At 51.0% G+C, this 21,139-nt stretch overlaps 1 protein-coding gene across 7 annotated transcripts in view; it reads left to right on the top strand.

Moving 5' to 3' along the window:
- Nucleotides 1-21,139, top strand: part of PRKDC (protein kinase, DNA-activated, catalytic subunit) — a 150,452-nt gene that overhangs the window by 90,826 nt on the left and 38,487 nt on the right. For all 7 annotated transcript variants that reach the window (XM_068525884.1, XM_068525885.1, XM_068525882.1 and 4 more), the window contains exons 49-62: nucleotides 534-677; nucleotides 2,306-2,457; nucleotides 2,974-3,105; nucleotides 4,059-4,170; nucleotides 5,997-6,121; nucleotides 6,228-6,377; nucleotides 7,223-7,396; nucleotides 7,908-8,006; nucleotides 9,016-9,223; nucleotides 11,041-11,230; nucleotides 12,048-12,266; nucleotides 15,511-15,623; nucleotides 17,271-17,402; nucleotides 19,173-19,352. In XM_068525884.1, coding sequence (XP_068381985.1) covers nucleotides 534-677; nucleotides 2,306-2,457; nucleotides 2,974-3,105; nucleotides 4,059-4,170; nucleotides 5,997-6,121; nucleotides 6,228-6,377; nucleotides 7,223-7,396; nucleotides 7,908-8,006; nucleotides 9,016-9,223; nucleotides 11,041-11,230; nucleotides 12,048-12,266; nucleotides 15,511-15,623; nucleotides 17,271-17,402; nucleotides 19,173-19,352 — 2,130 coding nt within the window. The remainder of the gene's footprint in view (nucleotides 1-533; nucleotides 678-2,305; nucleotides 2,458-2,973; nucleotides 3,106-4,058; nucleotides 4,171-5,996; nucleotides 6,122-6,227; nucleotides 6,378-7,222; nucleotides 7,397-7,907; nucleotides 8,007-9,015; nucleotides 9,224-11,040; nucleotides 11,231-12,047; nucleotides 12,267-15,510; nucleotides 15,624-17,270; nucleotides 17,403-19,172; nucleotides 19,353-21,139) is intronic.

Raw genomic sequence — 21,139 nt, 5'->3', positions numbered from 1 at the left:
AGTTACATTTCAGTCTGCAGTTTCTGAAATAGATTAAATGGAATTTAGTGTTTGGAGATGCTTTGGATTTCAGAGATCTTGGGCATGTTTAGTCTGTAGTAGAATGACTTCTACAGCATGGGAAGAAATGAAAAAGCAATTAGCCTCATGCACCTAATTTTTATATTCTCCTTTTTAATTTACCCTGTGCATTTGCATCCGGTAAAAGTAGAATCCTCCAGGGCTGCATGTTGCTCAGATGGGGAGAGCTTGGTGTAGAATGCCTTCGTTTTTATTTCTCCGAGCGTAGGTGTGGCAGAAGGGTTTTAAGCAAAGAGCAGATCAGTCAGAACCCGTTTTCCTTTGCGCTGTGGTCTCAGGGCCCGTGAGGAAAGACTTCAGCTGAGAATCTAATCGAATTACGCAGCGTAGTTGTTGGCATTCACATCTGTTTTGAATTTAGCTCGAGTCGTAACATAGAATGGTGTTCCTGAACTCACATCGTGGTTACTCAGGGCATTCCTGTGACATGTGACCTTTGAACTCTCGCCTAGGTCTTCCGGCCTCACGCGAAGCACTGGATCGGCCCCCTGCTGCAGCTGGTGGTCTCCGAAAACAGCGTTGGGGGCGGGATCCACTACATGGTGGTGGAGATCGTGGCCACGGTTCTCTCGTGGACGGGAGTAGCGACTCCTGTGGTGAGAGCAGATGCGTCTTTGGCGCCCGCTCCCCGAGCAGCGCTGGACGTGGTCCCGGCCCCTGTCCGTCCTCAGTGTTTCCAGCCGGGATCGTGCCCGTCTGTGCTGCTGCTCTCCCGGGCGGCCTCGTTTGACTGCCTCAGTTCTGTCTTGTTGGGTCTGCTTTCCTTAATTCCTCCAGCCTTGCTTTTAGTTTTAAGCTATCAGGTGTTTGTGCTGTTTTGCTTATTGCTTTAACTTGCTAGGAGCTCGGAAACTGATCACTGGTTAATTAAAAGTACGTGTAAAATAAACGTCTGTAGACCCTGAGCGTGAGGTTCTGAAAACGTCTCCTCTGACTGAGGTCATGAGCCTCTGGCATTCGTCTTGCCAGCCTCCCTACTCCCAGAGTGTGACGGTGGCCTGTGATGGCTGAGATTGCTAAGGAAGTGCCCCTGGAGAAGGGCACCGGCCAGTCCTGACGCAGGGTGGGTCTGTGTGCTGGAGCTCTGCCCGCTGGCTTAAAGATGTCAGCACTAATAGTGTCCAGAGTTCTCGTGGAAAGATGTCCTGGGACGGCCCTTATCCAACGTAATACGTGTCCACGGAGCTGTCCCACGTGTTTGTGTTGGGATGTGCCCGTCCCGTTTTGCAGCAAACCAAGTCTAACTGAGGAGCCGTTGGAAGAGGTTGGTTCAGATGTCAGGCGTTCAGCTGGGCTAGGAGAGTGAGCTGCCAGGTGTCAGGGTAACTGATTAGAGCAACAGCCAAGGTGAACGTCACAGTGAACCTTTCACCACGCGTTGCAGTAGTCTGAGCAAGAGGCTGAAACCAGAGGAAGCGCGTCTTCCCTGCCCCCGACACCCATTCCGTGTACCCCACGGAACAGCCTCCCGGTCGAGGGTCAGGGGGCCGGCACAGATGTGGGTGTCATGTCACGGTAGAGGGAGCCCCAACGGAAAGGCTCCAGCAGTTTGGTGGGACCCTGGGGTTGGGAGGAACGCAGTGGGGAGGGGCGGCGTCTTCAGGGTCCCCTCCCTCCCCGTAGGGAGGTCCCAGCAGAGGCCCTGGGGAGGGTCCGAGGGTCTGGCGGGGGCAGGGGTGCTGCAGGGCCCCGGCGGCCTCTCCGCCCGCTGGGTGGAGGCCCGCTAGGTGAAGCCTTCGTGTTGCAGCCGCACAGGTGGCTTTTAACCCGGAGGCAGACTCCCCGTTGAATGCCCGCTTTCTTTTTTTTTTTTTTTTTTTTTTTAAATGATTGATAGTTTCTTTTAAATTTATTTATTTATTTATTTATGGCTGTGTTGGGTCTTCGTTTCTGTGTGAGGGCTTTCTCTAGTCATGGAAAGTGGGGGCCACTCTTCATCGCGGTGCGCAGGCCTCTTACTATCGCGGCCTCTCGTTGCGGAGCACAGGCTCCAGATGCGCAGGCTCAGTAATTGCGGCTTACGGGCCCAGTTGCTCCGCGGCATGTGGGATCTTCCCAGACCAGGGCTCGAACCGGCATCCCCTGCATTGGCAGGCAGATTCTCAACCACTGCGCCACCAGGGAAGCCCCGCCCACTTTCTTTTATAAATGGACTTTCGGGTCAAAAAATGCTTTCCCAGAGTGCAGTGCTACGTATTTACATAGAATTTCTGTATCTTTTTAGGGGGTCCCCAAAGATGAAGTGTTAGCAAATCGATTGCTTCATTTTCTAATGAAACACGTTTTTCATCAAAAAAGAGCTGTGTTTCGACATAACCTTGAAATTATAAAGACGCTTGTTGAGTGCTGGAAGGATTGTTTATCCATCCCTTACAGGTATAAATTTACTAGATTTTGCAGTGTCGTTTAAAGATCTTTTACACCTAGCACGTTGTGCACGATGATTACAGTGAAAATTACTTGAACGGGTAGAAGGAGGAATGTGATCCGTGGTGGAATGTACTGGTAAGGTGGACTGTTGCCACTAATGAATGCAGGCTCCGCGTTCCTTACTAGAAGCACCTCTGGGCGGCCATCGTCTGCAGGTGTGGGGTTTGCCCTGCCCTTCGCTGCCCCCCCCCAGGGGTGATTCCTGCCGGGCACAACCTGGGGCAAACTAAAACTGCCAAAAGGTTTTACTATCAACCGAGGGGGGATTAGGACCAGTAATCAGATTGTAAGAAAGGTAGCAGTGCCTGTGTTGCAAAGGCAGAGTAACCTGGGTGTGAACAAAGAGGGCGGGAAAAGGAGAAGTATTTCTTACCCTGAAAATTAGCCATAGAAAGTTTTGTGTTTGTCTTCCGGCTTCTTATGTATGACAAGTTACACTGTTCCTTTATGCTCTCGTTTCAGGTTAATGTTTGAAAAGTTTTCCAGCAAAGATCCTAATTCTAAAGACAATTCCATAGGAATTCAGTTATTAGGCATTGTAATGGCCAATGACTTGCCTCCATACGACCCAAAATGCGGCATAGAAAGTGTGAAGTAAGTATCGTGTTTTCGCTTTGTTTCTTTTTTTGGTTGAAGTGTACCTGAATCGGACTGGAGACTGGAATATGGTTTAATTTTGATAAATTTAAGGACTAGAACCCATGTTAAAAGTATTTCGAAGAAATATGTTAGTGGAGTGAATGAGGGAAGTGAGTTTTTAAAAATTAGTGTAATTTTTTCACGTAGTTTTGGCAGACAAGGTGTTAGCTATTTTTGTTATTTTCTAAAGTGACATTTTCACCCTTTATTCCTGAAAGCAACATGAGCTCTGGAGAGCAGTCACTTCAGGGTCACGACCATGAAGCAGGTGGCCGGGCCCTGCTGCCCTTCGCTGTGTCTCTGCCACAGCTGCAGCCTCCGGCTCCTCATCACCCGGGGGGGTCCACGTGGAGGGGCTTTAGCAGGACAGTGCTGACTTCACAGGAGCTGGGGCCCACGCAGAGCCGGCTGCTTGGTCAAGTTCACGCCTGCCGACGTTTCCCGTCTCTTTGGAAGCTCTTGCTATCTCGTTGGTCCTCCAGGGTCAGCCTCTGTGGCACCGGGGGCGCCGGGCGCCTGGTGTCACGGCTGGACGTGCGGCCCAACACAGGGTCAACGGGAAGTGGTTAACTTTTGGACAAGTGACTTCTCTGAGCTCACGTCCTGCTGTCATGAGGCTGGGAGCATCCCCCCAACCCCCGAGTCTCTGCATGTCCTTCTCCTGTGGTATAGACGCCTTTAACGGGGTCAGATCTCAGGTCGCAGCTGATTTCACTGCAGGCCCTGCAGGCCGAGCCTCCACAGCTGTGTCAGAGGTTCTGCGTGTCTGCACCTGGAGCCGCACAGGTGGTCTGGGCCCTGTTCAGGTGCCATTCATCTCTGGGCCTGGGGAGTAAAGTCGTGATACGCTTCTGTCAGACAATGGGATGGGTGGTTTTATGCTTATTTACTTTCTACATTTGTCGTAGGTACTTCCAACCTTTGGTCAATAACATGTCCTTTGTCAAATATAAAGAGGTGTATGCGGCAGCAGCAGAAGTTCTGGGACTTATTCTTCGATATCTAACCGGGAGAGAAAAGGTAAGTGTGCTGTGCGCTTTATATAAATACTTCTGTTTCAGCTTTGACTTGACGTGGCTCTTGTTACTTGTAGCCCCTACACTAGGAAACCAAAGTGGGCATTCTGGAGTTATTACTATTTTACTCTCTTTCCTACTAAATACAGTGCTCAGTTTTTTAAAAAGACGTGATTTTTTTTTTTCTTCCAGACTCTTGGAAACTTGGCAAATATGTAAAGGTGGTAACTTTCTTTTTATTGTAAAAATCAGGATATGAGTATGTAAGCAGCTTTCACTCCTCTGAACTTGGCCTCAGGAGTCCCTTTTGGAGAAACTGTCCTGGTAGAGCCTTGCTGTGGTTCAGGCGAAGTAAACGGGTAGAGCCCTCCGCTTGTACTTTTGGACGTAATGTAGCTGTTGGATAGGAGAGGGCTTCTCAGGGAAGGGCTCTCCATCTCTGCCCTGCCCACTCTGCACGACTGTGAGAAGGGCCTGGTCGCGTCTCTAAGCACGGCACGCATTCTCCATAAGTTATCATTAAGACATGCGTAGAACCGCGTGGGCCATGTATGGAAATGGCGGGCTGTAACTTAATACCGTGTGGCTGTTCCCTGTGGCTTAGCATGCTGGGGCCTGCAGAGCTGGTCCCCCACCGTGACAAGACGCCGGGTTGCAGCCTGCCCAGGACGGCACGCTGGACCAGTCCTCGGCCCTTTGTCACTGCTTGCAGGACACTCTCTGCCCTCTCCTGCACTGCCGTGTCTTCTCCCCCAGCCTCACGGCTTGAGAACTGCCTGTGCGTGGTCCCCAAGTTCCTGTCTCCAGTCCCCTCCCCTCCTGCAAGGAGCCAGGGCGAGGAGCGGCTTGGGAGAAGCCAGGGGGTCCTGAGGGCACCAAGGCCGCCCACAGTATACTGGACCCCTGCCCATTTCACCAGTAAGGCATTTATTTGGATTTAGAACATTTAGCAAAATTAAATTAAGCTAAGAAGAAATAGAGCCCCCGCCCCCCCCCCCCCCCCCCCCCCCCCAAGAAAATCAAACTTCAGTTATAATTTGTTTTCGGGACTACTAGCTATTTTTGTAAAATAAAAACGTATTCAAATTCACAATCTTGTAACGATACGATTCTAATGTCCTTTAGTGGTGGGTTTCAATTTACATAATACGCTTAATTTTCACCGTGGGTGGAGCGCATTACGGCACAGCCCAGGCTTCATCTCTCTTGACTTAAATTTCAACTTAATGGGAATGATAAACCCTCTTGTTCTGCATAGTTCTTTTCTGAATATAAAATGGCATTGATTTAGTGTAGAGCTTTGGAAAGCAGAGTGGAACACAGAAGTAGGGGTCACTTGTGTTCTGACCACTGACCAGCCTGGCCCCTGGACCGTGGGCTCCGGTCCCGATCACCCCTCGTGCTCCCTCGTTGTCCCGTGCCGTCAGGGTCCCGTGTTCTGTGGCTGGGCACTTGCTCCCTGGTGGGCACAGGCTCTGGGGGAGCGGCCCAGAGGCCGCCGGGGACCTGTGGCAGGGGAAGGCAGGTGCAGGGGGATGGGCAGGGCGCATGCAGATCGAGTTCTCTGAAGCTGGTTTGACCAGAGGCGTGAACACTAAGCACCGTTGAGCCGCTGGTTTTCGTTCAGCTTCTCAAGTGACTTGCTGGCAGCGTTCTGGTGTCAGAAGGAAGTATAATCTTGATCGTTCTGACGCCTGGGGTGTGGCCACAGCCCCCGAGCCTCTGGAGGTGCCCAGTGCTCAGAGCCCCCCCGGGGCCTCCACCTTGTGACGCTGTACTTAACCGAAGTTCCCGCCTGGTGTGTATTTGAGACAAAGCTTAATCTTCCAGACGCTGGAGGAGTCTGTGTGCGAACTGGTGGTAAAGCAGTTGCAGCGGCATCAGCACGCGGCAGAGGACAAATTTATCGTGTGCTTGAACAGAGCCGCCAAGAACTTCCCTCCTCTTGCCGACAGGTGGGGGTCAGCGCCGCCTCCCTGCTCCTGCTCGGGGGCGGGGTGGATGGGGGGCGGTGGTGGGGGTCGGCGCCACCTCTGCTCACCGGCCTTGCCCGCTGCCTAGGTTCATGAGCTCTGTGCTTCTCCTGCTGCCGCGGGCCCATGGCGTGATGAAGACGCTCTGCCTGGAGGTGGTGCTGTGTCGTGCAGACGAGAGGGCGGACCTGTACCTGCAGTTAGAGAGCAGGGGTTTCGCGCAGCTCATGAGGCACAGGTGAGTGGGTCCTCGGATGCAGCTGGCTCGTAAAACGTCCCTTTGCTCAGCTGTTCCCTCCACTCAAGGCGCTTTTAGGTTGTCGCGAAGTGAGTGTGTGTTCCCTCTGCGTCTGCGCCTTTTCTCGTCTTGCCTGTGTGCACGTTTTTACACAGTGATGAACTGTGTCGTTGTGTCCTGATTTTCTCCGTTCAGTGCTTACTAAGTATCTGCTGTGTAGAGAGCATTCAGCTGGCGCTTATTTAAGGAGGAAGACACACGAGGAAGTAGGTGTGCACCCGGTCCGGACCGAGGCTGCGCTTAACCCCCTGCTTGACGTGCCAGTGCCTGACTAGCACTTGAAGTCATTTTTTAAAGTTGTAATATCCTTTCTGTTTAGCTTATTTTGTTTGACATTGCCAGGTTTCTAAAAATGAACTTTTTATTTTGGAATAATTTTATTTTTACGGAAAAGGTAAAAGGTAGTACGTAGGATTCCCACACACCTTTCACCCAGGTTCCCCGTCTTACATAATCACGGTGAGTTTGTCAAAACCAAGAAGTTAACATTAGTACATTTCTGTTAACAAGACTGGACTTTATTTGGATTCACCAGTTTCTTCACTGACGTCCTTTTTCTATTCTAGGATCCAGGTAAGATACCACGTTGTTAATTTACTTTTAATAATCTAGCCCGCGATAATTATTTTCAAGAATGTAATTTTTATATAAGTGTAGTATTACCTATAATACCATATTTTGAAATACAGAACAGCACAAAAAAGAAAAAGGTACCTGTCATATCTGAAAGTCTAGTAATAACAACTGTCGAATTTGTGTGTTTTTGAAACTCCCTCTTACCGTAGAGACGACGAGAGACAGAAAGTGTGTTTGGACATAATTTACAAGCTGATGGCAAGACTGAAGCCCGTGGAGCTCCGGGGACTCCTGAGCCCTGTGGCGGAATTCCTGTCTCACCCCTCCGCTCTGTGCCGGGAGCAGATGTACAACATCCTCATGTGGGTTCACGACAACTACCGGTGAGCTCCGCTCTGACGGTTTACGGCGCTGTCTTCGGGGGACCGTTTGGGTGCCTTTAGCAGTCTGGAACGATTAAGATGAATGATAAAGCATTTAAAAATATGTCATTAATAATTGAAACAAGTTTAGTGTATTGAAATATATCCTTACCTTAATTGATTTTGTGTTACCTGTGGGAAATATTCAGAGCGTGGTATTATGGGTTGAGTTGGAAGTGTAACTTGTTTCCATAGTTATCCCTTTACAGTCTGACAAGATTAAGGAAAGGGGCTGCTGGGATGTTTCCTCCTTCAGGGCTGCGACCACGCCACTCCTCGTGGGGCCTCTGCGGCCCTGTTCCCCCAGCCGCACGCACCGAGGGCCCGCGTCAGGGGGCAGGCGCCGGAGGGCGGGTGGAAGTTCGCGGGAAGAGGCAGGTTTTGTTACTTCAGTTCTGGACGGTGCTCTTGGGGTTGAACAAAAGCAACAGAAGGAGCATTAATGGGTTTGTCATTTTGTTACTTTTCTCAGTGATCCAGAGAGTCAGGCAGATGATGACTCCCAGGAAGTATTCAAGTTGGCGAAAGACGTGTTGATCCAAGGATTGACCGACGAGAATCCCGGCCTTCAGTATGTGCCCCCTCCTGCAACAGCTGGGCTGGGCGGGCACACTCAGGGGGTCTCTTTCTTGGCCAGTGTGGGGTCTTTCAGAGGCGTTGGAAGCACATTTGCAGTATCAGCGTTTTCTCTGCCTCCTGCTTCCATAATGTGTAATAAAAATGTATTTCAAATCACATTAAGACCTAAAAATCCTGACACGTTACTTTAACATAAAAGCCTTGAAAAAGTGGCGTGGGTTCACACTCTCTCTGCTGTGCCGTGATGTACAGCATTTCAAGGTGAGAAGTCTGTAATAAAAAGTGGGTTATTGCTTCCCGTTTAACCCAGAGTGAGATCTCACTATACGTGTCAGTATCGGATGACATGTTTGAAACCTTGGAAATTGGAGGATGCTACAGTGTAATCGCACATGGAGAGAGAAGGACAGTTGTTCTCCCCGAGGGCTAATTACGTTGCATTGCATTGCGTAAGGAGCAGTGTGGACTTTCTCGTACGAGTCCGTATATCAACTAACTTTTAACTGTGCTGGAAGTTTTAATTCATTAAGCTTTTAAAAATTGTATTTGGATTTCTTAAACATTCACAAATTATAAAGCCTAATCTGGTTTTTAACCAGAATAGTTTGAATATTTTATATTCATATTATGTTTTGAATATTTTATGGCACTAACTTTTGGAGTGAATTGTCTTATTAGCACGGCAACGAAGGACTATATATGTAATTTTTTTCAATGTTTTCTCAGTTTCAAAATATCTAATGTTGTATTCTCATCTTTGAAAACTTCCCAGGTAAGAGAGATGAGAATAACATCACCTAGTTACTCACCTCTTGCTAAATATGCTAACATTTTGGAATATTTCTCCCCTTCAGCAAATACGTTGTTTGTAAGTCAGCTTACCCTTTTGACACAGCTTTGCGTGTGGTTGTCCTGCGTTGAGCTCTGGGCGGGGGAGGAGATGCCTTCCCTGCCGGGCACACGTACAGGCCTCCTTCTCTTCTTTCCTCTCTGCCCTTCAGATTAATGATTCGGAACTTCTGGAGCCACGAAACTAGGTTGCCGTCAAACACCTTGGACCGCTTGCTGGCCCTAAATTCCTTATATTCTCCTAAGATAGAAGTGCACTTCTTAAGTTTAGCGACAGATTTTCTGCTTGAAATGACCAGCATGAGCCCCGACTTCCGCAGTCCCGTGTTTGAGCACCCTCTGTCGGAGTGTGAGTTTCAGGTGAGCTCTCACCCCTGTGATCTGAGCTTTCCCTGCCTGTTGCTCAGCAGACATTGTCCACTAGTGTTAAACGCCGTTCTTTTTTCTTTAATTGAGGTATAAATGACGTATGGCATTGGATTAGTTTCAGGTGTACGAGGTAATGATTCGGTATTTGTACATATTACAAAGTCGTCACCGCAATAAATCCAGTTAACATCCGTCACCTCCCAGTTACACGTTTTCTTCTTGTGGTGAGAACTTGCAAGCTCTGCTCTCTCAGCAGCTTTCAGATACGCAGCACAGTGTGTTGTTAACAGTAGTCACCATGTGTGCATTGCACCCCAGGACTGACTTCTTTTATAACTGGAGGTTTGTATCTTTTGACCCCCTTCACCCATTTCTCCCACCCCCTACCCCTCGCCACCACCAGTCTGTTCTCTGTTTCTGTAAGCTTGGTTTGTTTTTTGTTCCAGATTCTACGTGTGAATAAGACCATACAGTATTTGTCTTTCTCTCTGACTTACTTCATGTAGTCTTCAAGGTCCATCCATGTTGTTGGCAAATGGCAGGATGTCATTCTTTTTCAGGGCTGAGCAGTATTCCATTGTGTGTGTGCATGTGCGTGTGTACGTACACCACATCTTCTTTATCCATTCATCTGTCGATGGACCCTTAGGTTGTTCCCATGTCTAGGCTATTGTAAATAGTGCTGCTATGAACATTAGGGTGCCTTTATCTTTTTTTTTTTTTTTCCACTGCATTGGGTCTTCGTTGCTGCGCGCGGGCTTTCTCTAGTTGTGGCGAGAGGGGGCTACTCTTCGTTGCGGTGCACGGGCTTCTCGTTGCGGTGGTTTCTCTTGTTGCGGAGCACGGGCTCTAGGCCCGCAGGCTTCAGTAGTTGTGGCGCGCGTGCTCAGTAGCTGTGGCTCGCGGGCTTAGTTGCTCCGTGGCATGTGGGATCTTCCAGGACCAGGGCTCGAACCCATGTCCCGTGCATTGGCAAGCGGATTCTTAACCACTGCGCCACCAGGGAAGTCCCAGGGTGCCTGTATCTTTTTAAATTAGTGTTTTCGTTCTCTTTGGATAAACACGCAGGCGTGGAATTGCTGGATCATATGGTAGTTGTATTGTTAGTTTCCTGAGGAACTGTTTTCCACCGTGGCTGCACCAGCTTACAGCCCCAGCAGCGGTGCACAGGGCTCCCTTCTGATGACAGCCATCCTGACAGGTGCGAGGTGATGTCTCGCTGCGGTTTGGTTGGCGTCTCCCTGACGACCAGGGTGCTGGTTTCCTGATTTTATGTGGAACCCACGCACATTCTTCCTGCGACGCCCGCCTGTGCGCCACCCTGCACGCGGCGCGCCCTCGTCCCTTCAGCCGCCACGGAGCTGTTCCTCTCTCCCCTCCCGCCGCCCACGTAGATGCCCGTTGGCGCCTCGGCCCGGCAGCCCCGGCGGCGATTTGCACGTTGACTCAGAGCTCCTGGAGCAGAGCCCGCCCTGCCACCCCCGTGTGCCCAGCGCCTGGCGGTCTGGGCGCCGGGTGGGGGCGGGGTGCTCAGAGGAGCCGAGGCGTTTCCCGAGGGGGGAGTGAGCCTCTGGGTGCTGAATGCTGAGGAGTGGAGAAGGGTCTTTCCCTCCCCAGTACTGATGGGTTTGTTTAGTTGGCAGATAACTGTTCTGTTAAAACTCAGTTTAAAAAGATGCTATAGCTACTTCCCACAGAGACACATGAAGTTATCGTACGCATGTGCTGATGGGACTATTAGATTTTAAATAAAACACGTGAGTGCTGCCGAGAAGGGCCCCTGCTTCATCTGAACCTCTCATGTGCAGGAGTATTCTATTGATCCCGACTGGCGCTGTCGGAGCGCGGTCCTCACGCCGATGTTCCTGGAGACCCAGGCCTCCCAGAGCGCGCTCCAGACCCGGACGCAGGATGGGCCCCTGTCGGCTCGGCGGGTGCTGGCCGGGCAGGTCCGGGCCACCCAGCAGCAGCTCGACTTCACACCCACACAGAGTGCAGGTGACGCGTCCGCCGCGGGGCGCCGGCGGTCGGGGCAGCAGGGCCCCCCCAGGAGACGTGAAGGAGGAGGGGGGCTGACTCGCCTGGAGGGCGGACTCGGGGGGTGGGCGGGGGCAGGAGTCCTGTGGGGACAGTCCTGGGGGTGGAGGTGGGGACGGCCGCTCAGCCAGCAGGCATGCTGGGCCCTTAGAAGCGTGGAGTCCGATGGGCGTCCTGTGTCCACCACGGCAAAGAAAGGGAAGAAAAGGGTTATTTCTGATTGGAGAAAGCAGGAAAAGTCTTAGTACGTGTATGTTTTGGTTTCGTTTAGTGCATCACGTTTAAAACCCCTTATTACCTCAGAAGCAAAGCAGAGCTAAACCAAATTCATCTACTGTGTTTGTAGTTCATTAAACTTTTCTTTCTCAAATGAGTCAGCTGTTTCCTTTGATCAGCAAAGTACAAGCTGTAGAGTGAAATCCCCAAGTCGTTTTATGTAAATACTTCAGTGTTTTTCCTGTATGTGATTTCTTCACATTCTGTTGGTTCTAGAAATAGGAGTGATTTGGACAGTTAGTGTGGAACTTTTATGACACTGATGCTAGAAATCGTGGACCTTAGTACCTTGTCGCAGACACAAAGTATCGTTCTTAGGAGCAGGTGACGTGTTTCCCGCTTCTCACGTTGAGGACGCGGGAGTCCGCCGCCCGGGTCTTCCCGCGGGGACCTGGCCGGCTCCCGTCCCGGTCGCTGCTGCCAGGTGGCGGCCCCTGCTCTCGAGCGGCGTGTCCCCGGCGTGTCCCCGCTGCCCTGACGCGCCTGTCACGCCTGTTTGCAGGGGGAAGAGGCTCCTTCCACTGGCTGACGGGGGGCAGCATCGACCCGCTGGGGGACGGCTCAGCCCCCGCCACCGAGTCCTCGTCCTCGTCCTCGTCCTTGCTGTTTGCCCACAAGAGGCCCGAGGGGTTGCGCGGGACAGCCCCGAAGTCAGTGGGACCCGACTTCGGGAAGAAAAGGCTGGGCCTCCCAGGGGACGAGGTGGATAACGGAGCGAAAGGTAGGCGGTCGCCGAGGTGTGTTGAAACGCCCGCCTCCGTGCGCCTGTGGCCGTCCCCGCGTCCCGGCGCCTGCGTGGAGCCCAGCACGGTGGGAGCACGGTTCGGGGTCCAGAAAGCGGTTGAGTAAAGTGGGCTCAGCCCCGTCACTCAGTGACTTTCTGGAAGTTTAGGGGTCACGAGAGGAGGTCGGATGGGGAGGCTGAGCCTCCGAGGGTTGCGGTCCGGGTGGGGTGGAGACGGGTCAGACCAGGCCTGGGCGGCGGGGAGCGAGGACACACACGGCCAGCTCGGGGCCGGGGTGGGGCGGGGCAGGTAAGGAGGCTGGCGGGGCGGGGCGGAGGCTCAGGTGGGGAGCCAGCAGACAGGCCAGCCGCCCCCAGACTCGCGGGAAGCGACGGCGTCCGCCGTCGGCCAGAACTCTGGTGCGGCTTCCGCAGCTCTGGTCGGCGTTTTTATTGCCCCTTTCCTTTGGGTCTCAGTCACTCTCTCTGACTCTGCGTCCCCGGCCCTCGCCCGCCCCGCACCCACTCGTGGGAAGCGCCTGCCCTAACGCTGGGCTCGCCCACGTGCCTGAGCAATTCACGCCTGAGCTTGGGTCACGTGGGCCTGTTTTCCTTTCTTGTGCAGTCATTTTTCCTGGGCGTTAATGGCTATTTTCTTTCTTTCTTTTTTTTTTTTAATTGAAGTGTAGTTGATTTACAGTGTTGCACCAATCTCTGCTGTACGGCACAGTGACTCGGTTACACACACAGAGATGTTCTTTTTTTTATATTCTTTTCCATCATGGTCTATCACAGGGTATTGAGTATATGACTATTTTCTTTTTCTTTTTTTACTTCTACCAACTTTATTTGCCAGGTGTCAGCCATTCAGGTTTCTAAACCAACAGACTTCTTTTCATATTTATATTTTTATAATATGAAATATTTCAGATATAGACAAAATAAAAATAATACATTTGACATCCCTATACCCACAACCAGGCTTTACCAAATTTACCTTTTGCCACAATTATTTCAGTTAATAAAAAACCCCTGAACAAAAACTCTCCCAAATTGTATTTCACTCCCCTCCATAACCTTCCCAGAGGTAATCTTCTATCCTGAATTTTGTGTAGATCATTTCCACAGATAATTTATGTACTTTTATTCATAGCTTATATTCATAAAAATAGTAAGGCATTGCTCTGCATGTTTTATAAAATATTATAAAATGCTTTTATTTTCTACATGCACACGTTTTGTTCAGTATTGTTTATCCATATTGATACACATAGCACAAGTTTATTTTAAATCATTTCATAGGACTCAGTTGAATGAATATACAGGAGACTATCTGTCAGTATTCCGTTAATAGACATTTAGGGTTTTTCTTTTTTCTTTCCTTTTTTTTCGTCTTTTTTTCTCTTAGCTCATTATTTCAAACAAAGTTACAGGAGCAGCTTCTTGTGCACATGACTATTTTCTTTAGATGTTTGGCTTTCTACGTATTTGTCCCCTAGTTTCCTCTGAGTTGCACAGCTGTTGTCTGTGTGAAATCCCCCTTGAGCCTCCGAGTGCCGCGTCCAGGCTGCTGGCCCCGGACTGTCCTTCCTCGGTCTGGTCCTCCTTTCTGGGGGGCACCTCCCCGGAGACCTTCCAGGGTAGGGGTCAGCGCGGCGGCTCTTGTGACGCGATGCTCGTCACTGCTCTGCAGGCACTGGTGCTTGCGGGGACAGAGCTCTGGACTCTGAGGAGCCTGCTGTGGCCTCGTCATGGTCCTTTGTGAGGACAGGGTCTTTACTCTGGGGATGCTCTCAGGATCTTCTCTTTAGAACCAGTTTCAGGAACCGTCACAAAAGGGTCCTTAGGTGCAGGTCTGTCTTAGTCCATTTTCCTGGGCTTGAAGGAAGGCCCTTTCAGGCTGCTAACTCCTGTTTTCCGGTTCTGGAATGTTTTTGCTTGGGTGATTTTGTTTGTTTGTTTTGTTTTTGTTTTTCATTGCTCTAGACATTTTATTTTATTCATTTTTTAAAAAATTTGTTGACGTATAGTTGATTTACAGCGTTGCCTTAATTTCTACCATACAGCAAAGTGATTCAGTTACGCATATATATGTATATACATTCTTTTTCATGTTCTTTTCCATTAGGAAGAGGGTTCCCTCCTCTCCCGTGGATGATTTTGATGATGATTTCCAAGTGTCAGTTTTCTCTTTTTGGGATTCTGTTTGGCTATCAGACCTAATGGATTATCCTTCTAATTTTCTGTTTTTAACCCCTTTTTAAAAATATATTTATTTCATTTATTTATTTATTTTTAAATTTTGTCCGCATCGGGTCTTAGTTGTGGCACGTGGGAGGTTGAGGCACGCGGGATCTCTTGTTGAGGCGCGTGGGCTTAGTTGCCCCGAGGCATGTGGGATCTTAGTTCCCAGACCAGGGGTCGAACCCGCGTCCCATGCCTTGGAAGGTGGATTCTTTACCACTGGACCACCAGGGAAGTCCCTGTTTTTACCCTTTTTGTTCTCTGTTCTGGGACATGTCTTTAACCTTATCTTCTAACCTGTGCTTTCAAGTGATGACACCCTGTTTTTAGTTTCCGTGAGCCTTTTTGGTCTCTGAACATCCCATCGGTCCACTGTTGCAGTATCTACTCTGCTCTTTCTGATAAATGATCATTTTTTGAATTTCTTTCCTAGATGGTCTGCTTTCAGCTTTTGCTGTTTTGCTATAGTTTGGTTCTGTTTTTCCTATTTGAAGCTTTCCTCAAGCGACTGGTGACTTTCAGCTTTTTACTGTGTTCCAGCCAGGGCGATAAACAGCGTCTGGAGTGGTAGCTGCATGTTGGGTGTGTGCTGACTGGCCTCCACCATGGCGTGGAAGCCCCCCTTGTGTGCTGGTTGGTCCCCTAGAGCCCAGATCTCTACCTTCCTGCCTGCAGGCCCAGGGGTTCCAGGAGTCCTCACGGCCCCCGGGGTTTCTGCCCCAGCCTCGCGTCCCCGAGCCCCCTCTGCTGTCCTCGGGTGCTGTCTGGCCTCTGCCGGTTCTCTCCGCACGGCTCTCGGCCTGCACCAAGGTGGCACGACTTTCTGTTCGCCAGCTTCCCGAAGTGGTCAGCGGTTTCCTGTGCGGGCTTTGTTTTGAGAACCAAACTAAGGGGAGGCAAAAGATGGAGCTAAGAGACAGCCTCGCTCTTGTGTCAGGGATTCTGGGGAGGAGGACAAAGTCGGCCACGAATAACCAGCCTGTTTTCTGTTCTTCAGGTCCAGACAGTCGGGCAGAAATACTGCGATTACGCAGACGGTTTCTAAAGGACCGAGAAAAACTGAGTTTGATTTATGCCAGGAAAGGTGTTGCTGAGCAAAAGCGAGAGAAGGTTTGTATCTGTTTCTAGCATTTGATCAGAAGTAGCTGTTTTCTGTCAGAGGACGTGGGCCGAGGACACAGGCTCCCTGTTGGTCTAGAGGTCTAGAGCCCGACTGTGGCGGCAGCCCGCTGGGGGTCCCCTGAGCTGCTCCAGTCCGCCCTCCCCTCGGGGGCTGCTCTCTCTGGACAGACGGGCTTTCTCCACGTGGTGGAGATGGGACCGCCCGTCCCCCTGGGGTCCCGCCTCCCAGCTTCAGCCCCTCTCAACGCCGAGGCCGGAGCCCTGACCCAGCTCGGGACCAGCAAGCTGCTGGGAGCAGGGGGTGCACTGCTGGCGGTGCCACGGGGGTGGGCGAGGAGGACGGCCGGCGCTGAGCTGCCCGCTGCAGCCACACGTGTGGCCCGAACCGGCGGCTGGACGTTCCTCAAAATGTGGACGTGATGGGAGAGTGTGTGTAGCCCTGGCTCCAGTGTGAGATACAGATCAGTGAGGATGACCAGCTGTTACAGGGCCAGATTGTGAGTGAAAACCCTGTCTTGTTCTAACTCAGCTTAAACCCTCAACCACTTAACTTCCAAATTTGAGCGTGAGGTGGTCGAATGGTTCCCCTGGATCTCCTGTGGAAAGAAAACGTGCTTTTTGTCTCCCTCTCGTCCCTGTAACTATGACAACCAGTACAACTAATGCAACACTTAAGGCCTCTCGCCAGCCCCATTCCACTGGAGGCGTTTGAGCTGCGAGCCCCGAGTTCAGCCTGAATCCTGCCTGGGCTTCCTGGGGAGCCAGGAGCGGGCTTGGGGGCAGAGGCACCGGGCTGATCCCCGAGGGTCTCAGGGAGAGGGCGGGAATGGCCCGCGCTCGGTGTTGGGCACGCTCGCCAGCTGGGGGCGCTGGGGGCGTGTCACCTGAGTGCTTGCTGGCAGAGCTGTGGTCCGGTGCGTACAGCAGACAGAAGGCAGGGGCAGCGCCGGAAACTAACCAGGAGATGAGCACGCTGGGGAGCCTGTTAAAGAGGCCGGGGTGGGGGGCGCCGCAGAGACGGTCCCTGCGGAGGGAGCGGCTGCAGGGGTGCATTCCCGGCAGCGTCGCACGGGCCCCGCGTGGAGAGAGCAGGGCCGGCGGGGGGGGGGGTGGGGGCGCTCATCGCGAGGTTTGTCCTAAGAGCAACAAAACGGAAACACAGCCTCTCGTTTTAAAAGTTTTAAATCAAGTTCTCTGATTTCAGAGAAACTCAGATTTCTTTGTAATAAATATTTAAATAATCTTCGCTGCTCATCTGACAGTGGTCTTTGTTGCGGATTTTTCATTTGCCAGACTGGTAAAGCGTAGTGACTAAACCGTCTTGGTTAGAAATTGTCATTGACTCACTTTTTTTTTGAAAGAGTTTTCTGATGAAGACCATTTTTCAAGTCTTTATTGAATTCGTTACAATATTCCTTCTGTTTTATGTTTTGGTTTTTTGGCCACGAGGCATGTGGGACCAGGGATCGAACCCGCACCTCCTGCATTGGAAGGCACAGTCTTAACCGCTGGACCGCCAGGGAAGTCCCTGATTCACTTTTCTGTCAGCGGTGGGCACTGACAGTTTCATAGCTCACACGCTACTGGTATTCTTAATTGAGAATTCTAATCCTCCTCCATTGCTAACGACCCTAGGAGATGAAGAGTGAGTTAAAAATGAAGCACGAGGCCCACGTCGTCCTGTACAGAAGTTACCGTCGCGGAGACCTTCCCGACATCCAGATCCCGCACAGCAGCCTGGTCGCCCCCTTGCAGGCTGTGGCCCAGGTCGGTGCTGGAACCCGCCTCGTGCTCGCAGGGCTGCCTCTGTGCAGGGCAGAGGTGCTGATTTGTCCCACATGGTGGGCTCAGTGAAGGGCCTTGTCCTGAGTCGTGGCTCTGCCGCTGCCTGGCTCCGGGAGACCCTGACACAGGGTCCCATCGAGACACTTTGCTCTGGGCCCAGTGTCTCTGTGTGCCAGTCACACACTGAGTCTGTTTTTCTCACCAGTAATGTCAGTGGGAATGAAACCGTGTATAAGTTGCTAAGTCACTTAAATCATCGATTATACAAAATCCTCTTCTGGGGGAGGATCAAGAGAGTGTCAGTGGGACCAGTATCCTTCTCTGGTAATTCTCTTACTAGCCGAGGACTGGTAATATTTTTCTCAGTCATTAGGGGATAAGTGTATCGGGAGTGAATGAAGTTTTCTCGTTGAATTCTCTGACAAAAACGGGATATTTATCCCTTGAAAGTCTGATTAAGGTTTCTTTGATTTTAATTGAAGTAGTGTTTAAAATCGAAGGGTATCATATATATCGTGTAATATATGATTATGCTAGGTACTGCAACATGATGCCTTATATTTTACTGCACTTAAGTGGCAGTACTAATGTTGATTATAGTAATAGATTCTGTCTGTGTAGCCCATTGCTGCTTGGTAAGATTTTTATTTAATCTAAATAATTATAGAGTGACAGGAATTTGCAAAAATAGTTCCCAAGTCCCGTGTCCCCTCCCCCAGCTTCCCTCCGTGGGGACGGCTCACGTCACCGGAGCACCTGAGTGAGCCCCCAGTGTGCTGACCAGGTCGCAGACGCGCGAGTCCCACCACTTCCCCCGCGGCACTGTTGTGTGTGTGTGTGTGAGATTCTGGGCCGCTTGTCCCACCTGCAGATTCACGTGTAGAGGAAGGAATTTGTACACAAGAGTCGGTGGGTGTAGACGTGGAAGCCCCCTGACAGACTAAGTGGACCCCACGTAGCAGAGTGAGAGGCCCACCTGGCAGTAACTGTCTCCGTGGAGTGTAACGACGGGCGATATTTATTTTCTTCTTGTTTCCTGATGCATATTTTCTAAAATTTTATATAAGAACTATTATGACTTTTTATAAGGCAAATACATTACCTAAAATAAAGTAATGAACAACATAAAATAAAGAAAAATCAAATTATACTTTTTATTCAGACACAGCTTTTATCAAACAAAATAATTTTAAAATTTTATTTATTCTTGCTTTCGTGCCTTCATTTTAAAAATGTAGACGCTGCCTGCCGGGAGCCGTTCTCAGCACTGGGGTCTGTGCCCAGGGACAGCGGGAGGGACGGGCTGTGTCCATCAGCCTGGCCACCCACCATGCGGGGCGGAGGTGGCTCCTGCTGGCGCCAGGGGATTAAATGGCCACGGTGACGGGGCTCTGGCCTGTCGTCTAAGCTCAGGGCCATTTTCCAATGTCTCCAGGCTGCTGTCAGTCCCCAGGGACGGCCCTGTGTCCCCCTGGCCCGGGGCAGGGACCCGCAGGCCCAGACTCACGCAGGACTTGAGCCAGCTTCTGAGTCTATATCTCTGGGTCCGGAATCCGTGCCATCGTGCCTGTTATAAGACGTGTCAAACAGATGCGTTGGGTTAAGTTCCGAGTCCTCCCCGTCAACGGCTGCGGCTGTCGGCGTGGAGTTGGGACGTGCGGTGGCCGCGTGGGCAGTGGTTTGTGTGTTCGGGCTCGGCTCCGGTGCTGTGGGTGAGTCACCCGGGCTGTCCTCCTCCGGAATGTCCTACAGAGGGATCCGCTCATCGCGAAGCAGCTCTTCAGCAGCCTGTGCTCCGGGATCCTCAAGGAGCTGGACAAGCACAGGACCGCGTCTGAGAGGCGTGGCGCCACCCAGAAGCTGCTGCAGGACTTCAGTCACTTGCTCAGCACCACCGTCCTCTTCTTCCCGCCGTTCGTGTCCTGCATCCAGGTGAGGCCGCACGCGCACCGTCTCCCGCCCTTCACACGCCGGCGAAATCTAGCGACTCCCTTGGCTTCTCAGTTGAAACAAGGGTTTTAACAGAGCAGATGTCCTGTGATGGGGCCGCTTCTTCCCAGACGGTTAGACGCAATTTATTTGTATTAAAAAAAAAAAAACTTAACATATGACGGAATAATGAAATCAAACTGGATGTAAAATTGTTCAGGTCTTGAACCCGCCAGTCCCCTCGGTGCTCTGCTTACAGCTGCGCGTCAAGCGGCACCCAGCCCTCCTGCCGGCCTCTGGGGACGTGGATGCCGCCCGTGCCTGGCTGTGGGCAGGGGACGGAGGCAGAGGCGGGCTCGGGTCAGGCGGTAAACAGGCAGAGGCGGAAGGGCACGAGGGCCAAGGGATGCAGAAGCCTGGGGCGGTGCAGGCTGAGGAGAGGCAGGTCGGCAGGCTGCCTCTCGGCCGGGGTGGGCTGTGCGCCATCACGGGCACTGCGAGGCCGCCCTCAGAGAAGGCTTTGAAGGCTGTGCTCTTCGAGCAGAGAACTAGTGTAGCCATGCTTTTGTAAGCACTGAACACACCTACTGGAAGATTACTCTTTCATGTAAGAAATGTTTTCTTTGCCGTTCAAGCCATGGATCGTTAAAAAAGTCCCTAATAGAAAATCCTTTGGATTCATCTCAGTATTTTTATAGCTAGTTACCTCCCTGGAGTAATTTAAAAATTACATTCTTTAGTGTTATTTATCAGTAGCTTTGGTTTGCAGACTGATTGGGTAATAATTCCTGGAGATGAAGTACTTAGTATTCTTACTTTGTACTTTTTTGATGTAGCGTGAAGCTGTTAATACAGTTTCTTTTTATATACTCTATTTTTATTGGTTCATGATTTACAAGTAGAATTCCTCCATTGGTTTTCTTCTGGTGATGCCAAAGACAAGGCTTGAGAAATTATATTGAATCAGCCAGCATTTCAAAATAAGTTTCTCTTTACATTGTATCCCAAAGTGATTTTTTTTTTTAAAGATTTAATTTTATTTATTTTTGGCTGTGTTGGGTCTTCGTTGCTGCGCGTGGGCTTTCTCTAGTTGCGGCGAGTGGGGAGCTACTCTTGGTTGAGGTGCGCGGGCTTCTCATTGGCGGTGGCTTTTCTTGTTGCGGAGCACGGGCTCTAGGTGCGCGGGCTTCAGTAGTTGTGGCGCGTGGGCTCAGTAGTTGTGGCGTGCAGGCTTCTCATTTCAGTGACTTCTCTTGTTGCAGAGCACAGGCTGTAGGCGTGCAGGCTTCAGTAGTTGCAGCACGCAGGCCCTAGAGCACACAGGCTTCAGTAGTTGCGGCTCATGGGCTCTAGAGCACAGGCTCAGTAGTTGTGGCGCACGGGCTTAGTTGCTCCGCGGCATGTGGGATCTTCTCGGACCAGGGCTTAAACCCGTGTCCCCTGCATTGGCAGGCGGATTCTTAACCACTGGGCCACCAGGGAAGTCCTGCTATGTTGTTAGTGGAAATAGAATTTTATTTGGATTTTCTTTCCTGTACCACTAGTTCCTGCTAAGATTGACAAGCATTTTTGTTTGTTTGCTTGCTTTGGAGAATCTGTGTTCTTCCAAGACCCCTGGTGTTGAGTGCAAGTTGGCTCGGTGGTAGCTGGTCAGTCTCAGTGAGGGTTCCGGGCCCAGCAGCTTGGCGGGGCGGGGGGTGGGGGTGCCTTTCCGGATGTCCGTGCAGGCGCGGGTCTTCTCTTGTCATGAGATGCTGTCCTACTAGTCGTACTGTTCTCTATGTTGGTTT

The sequence above is a fragment of the Eschrichtius robustus genome, chromosome 17 (assembly GCF_028021215.1).
Source record: "Eschrichtius robustus isolate mEscRob2 chromosome 17, mEscRob2.pri, whole genome shotgun sequence".
Taxonomy (NCBI): Eukaryota; Metazoa; Chordata; class Mammalia; order Artiodactyla; family Eschrichtiidae; genus Eschrichtius; species Eschrichtius robustus.
This window is presented reverse-complemented; position numbering and strand designations above follow the sequence as displayed.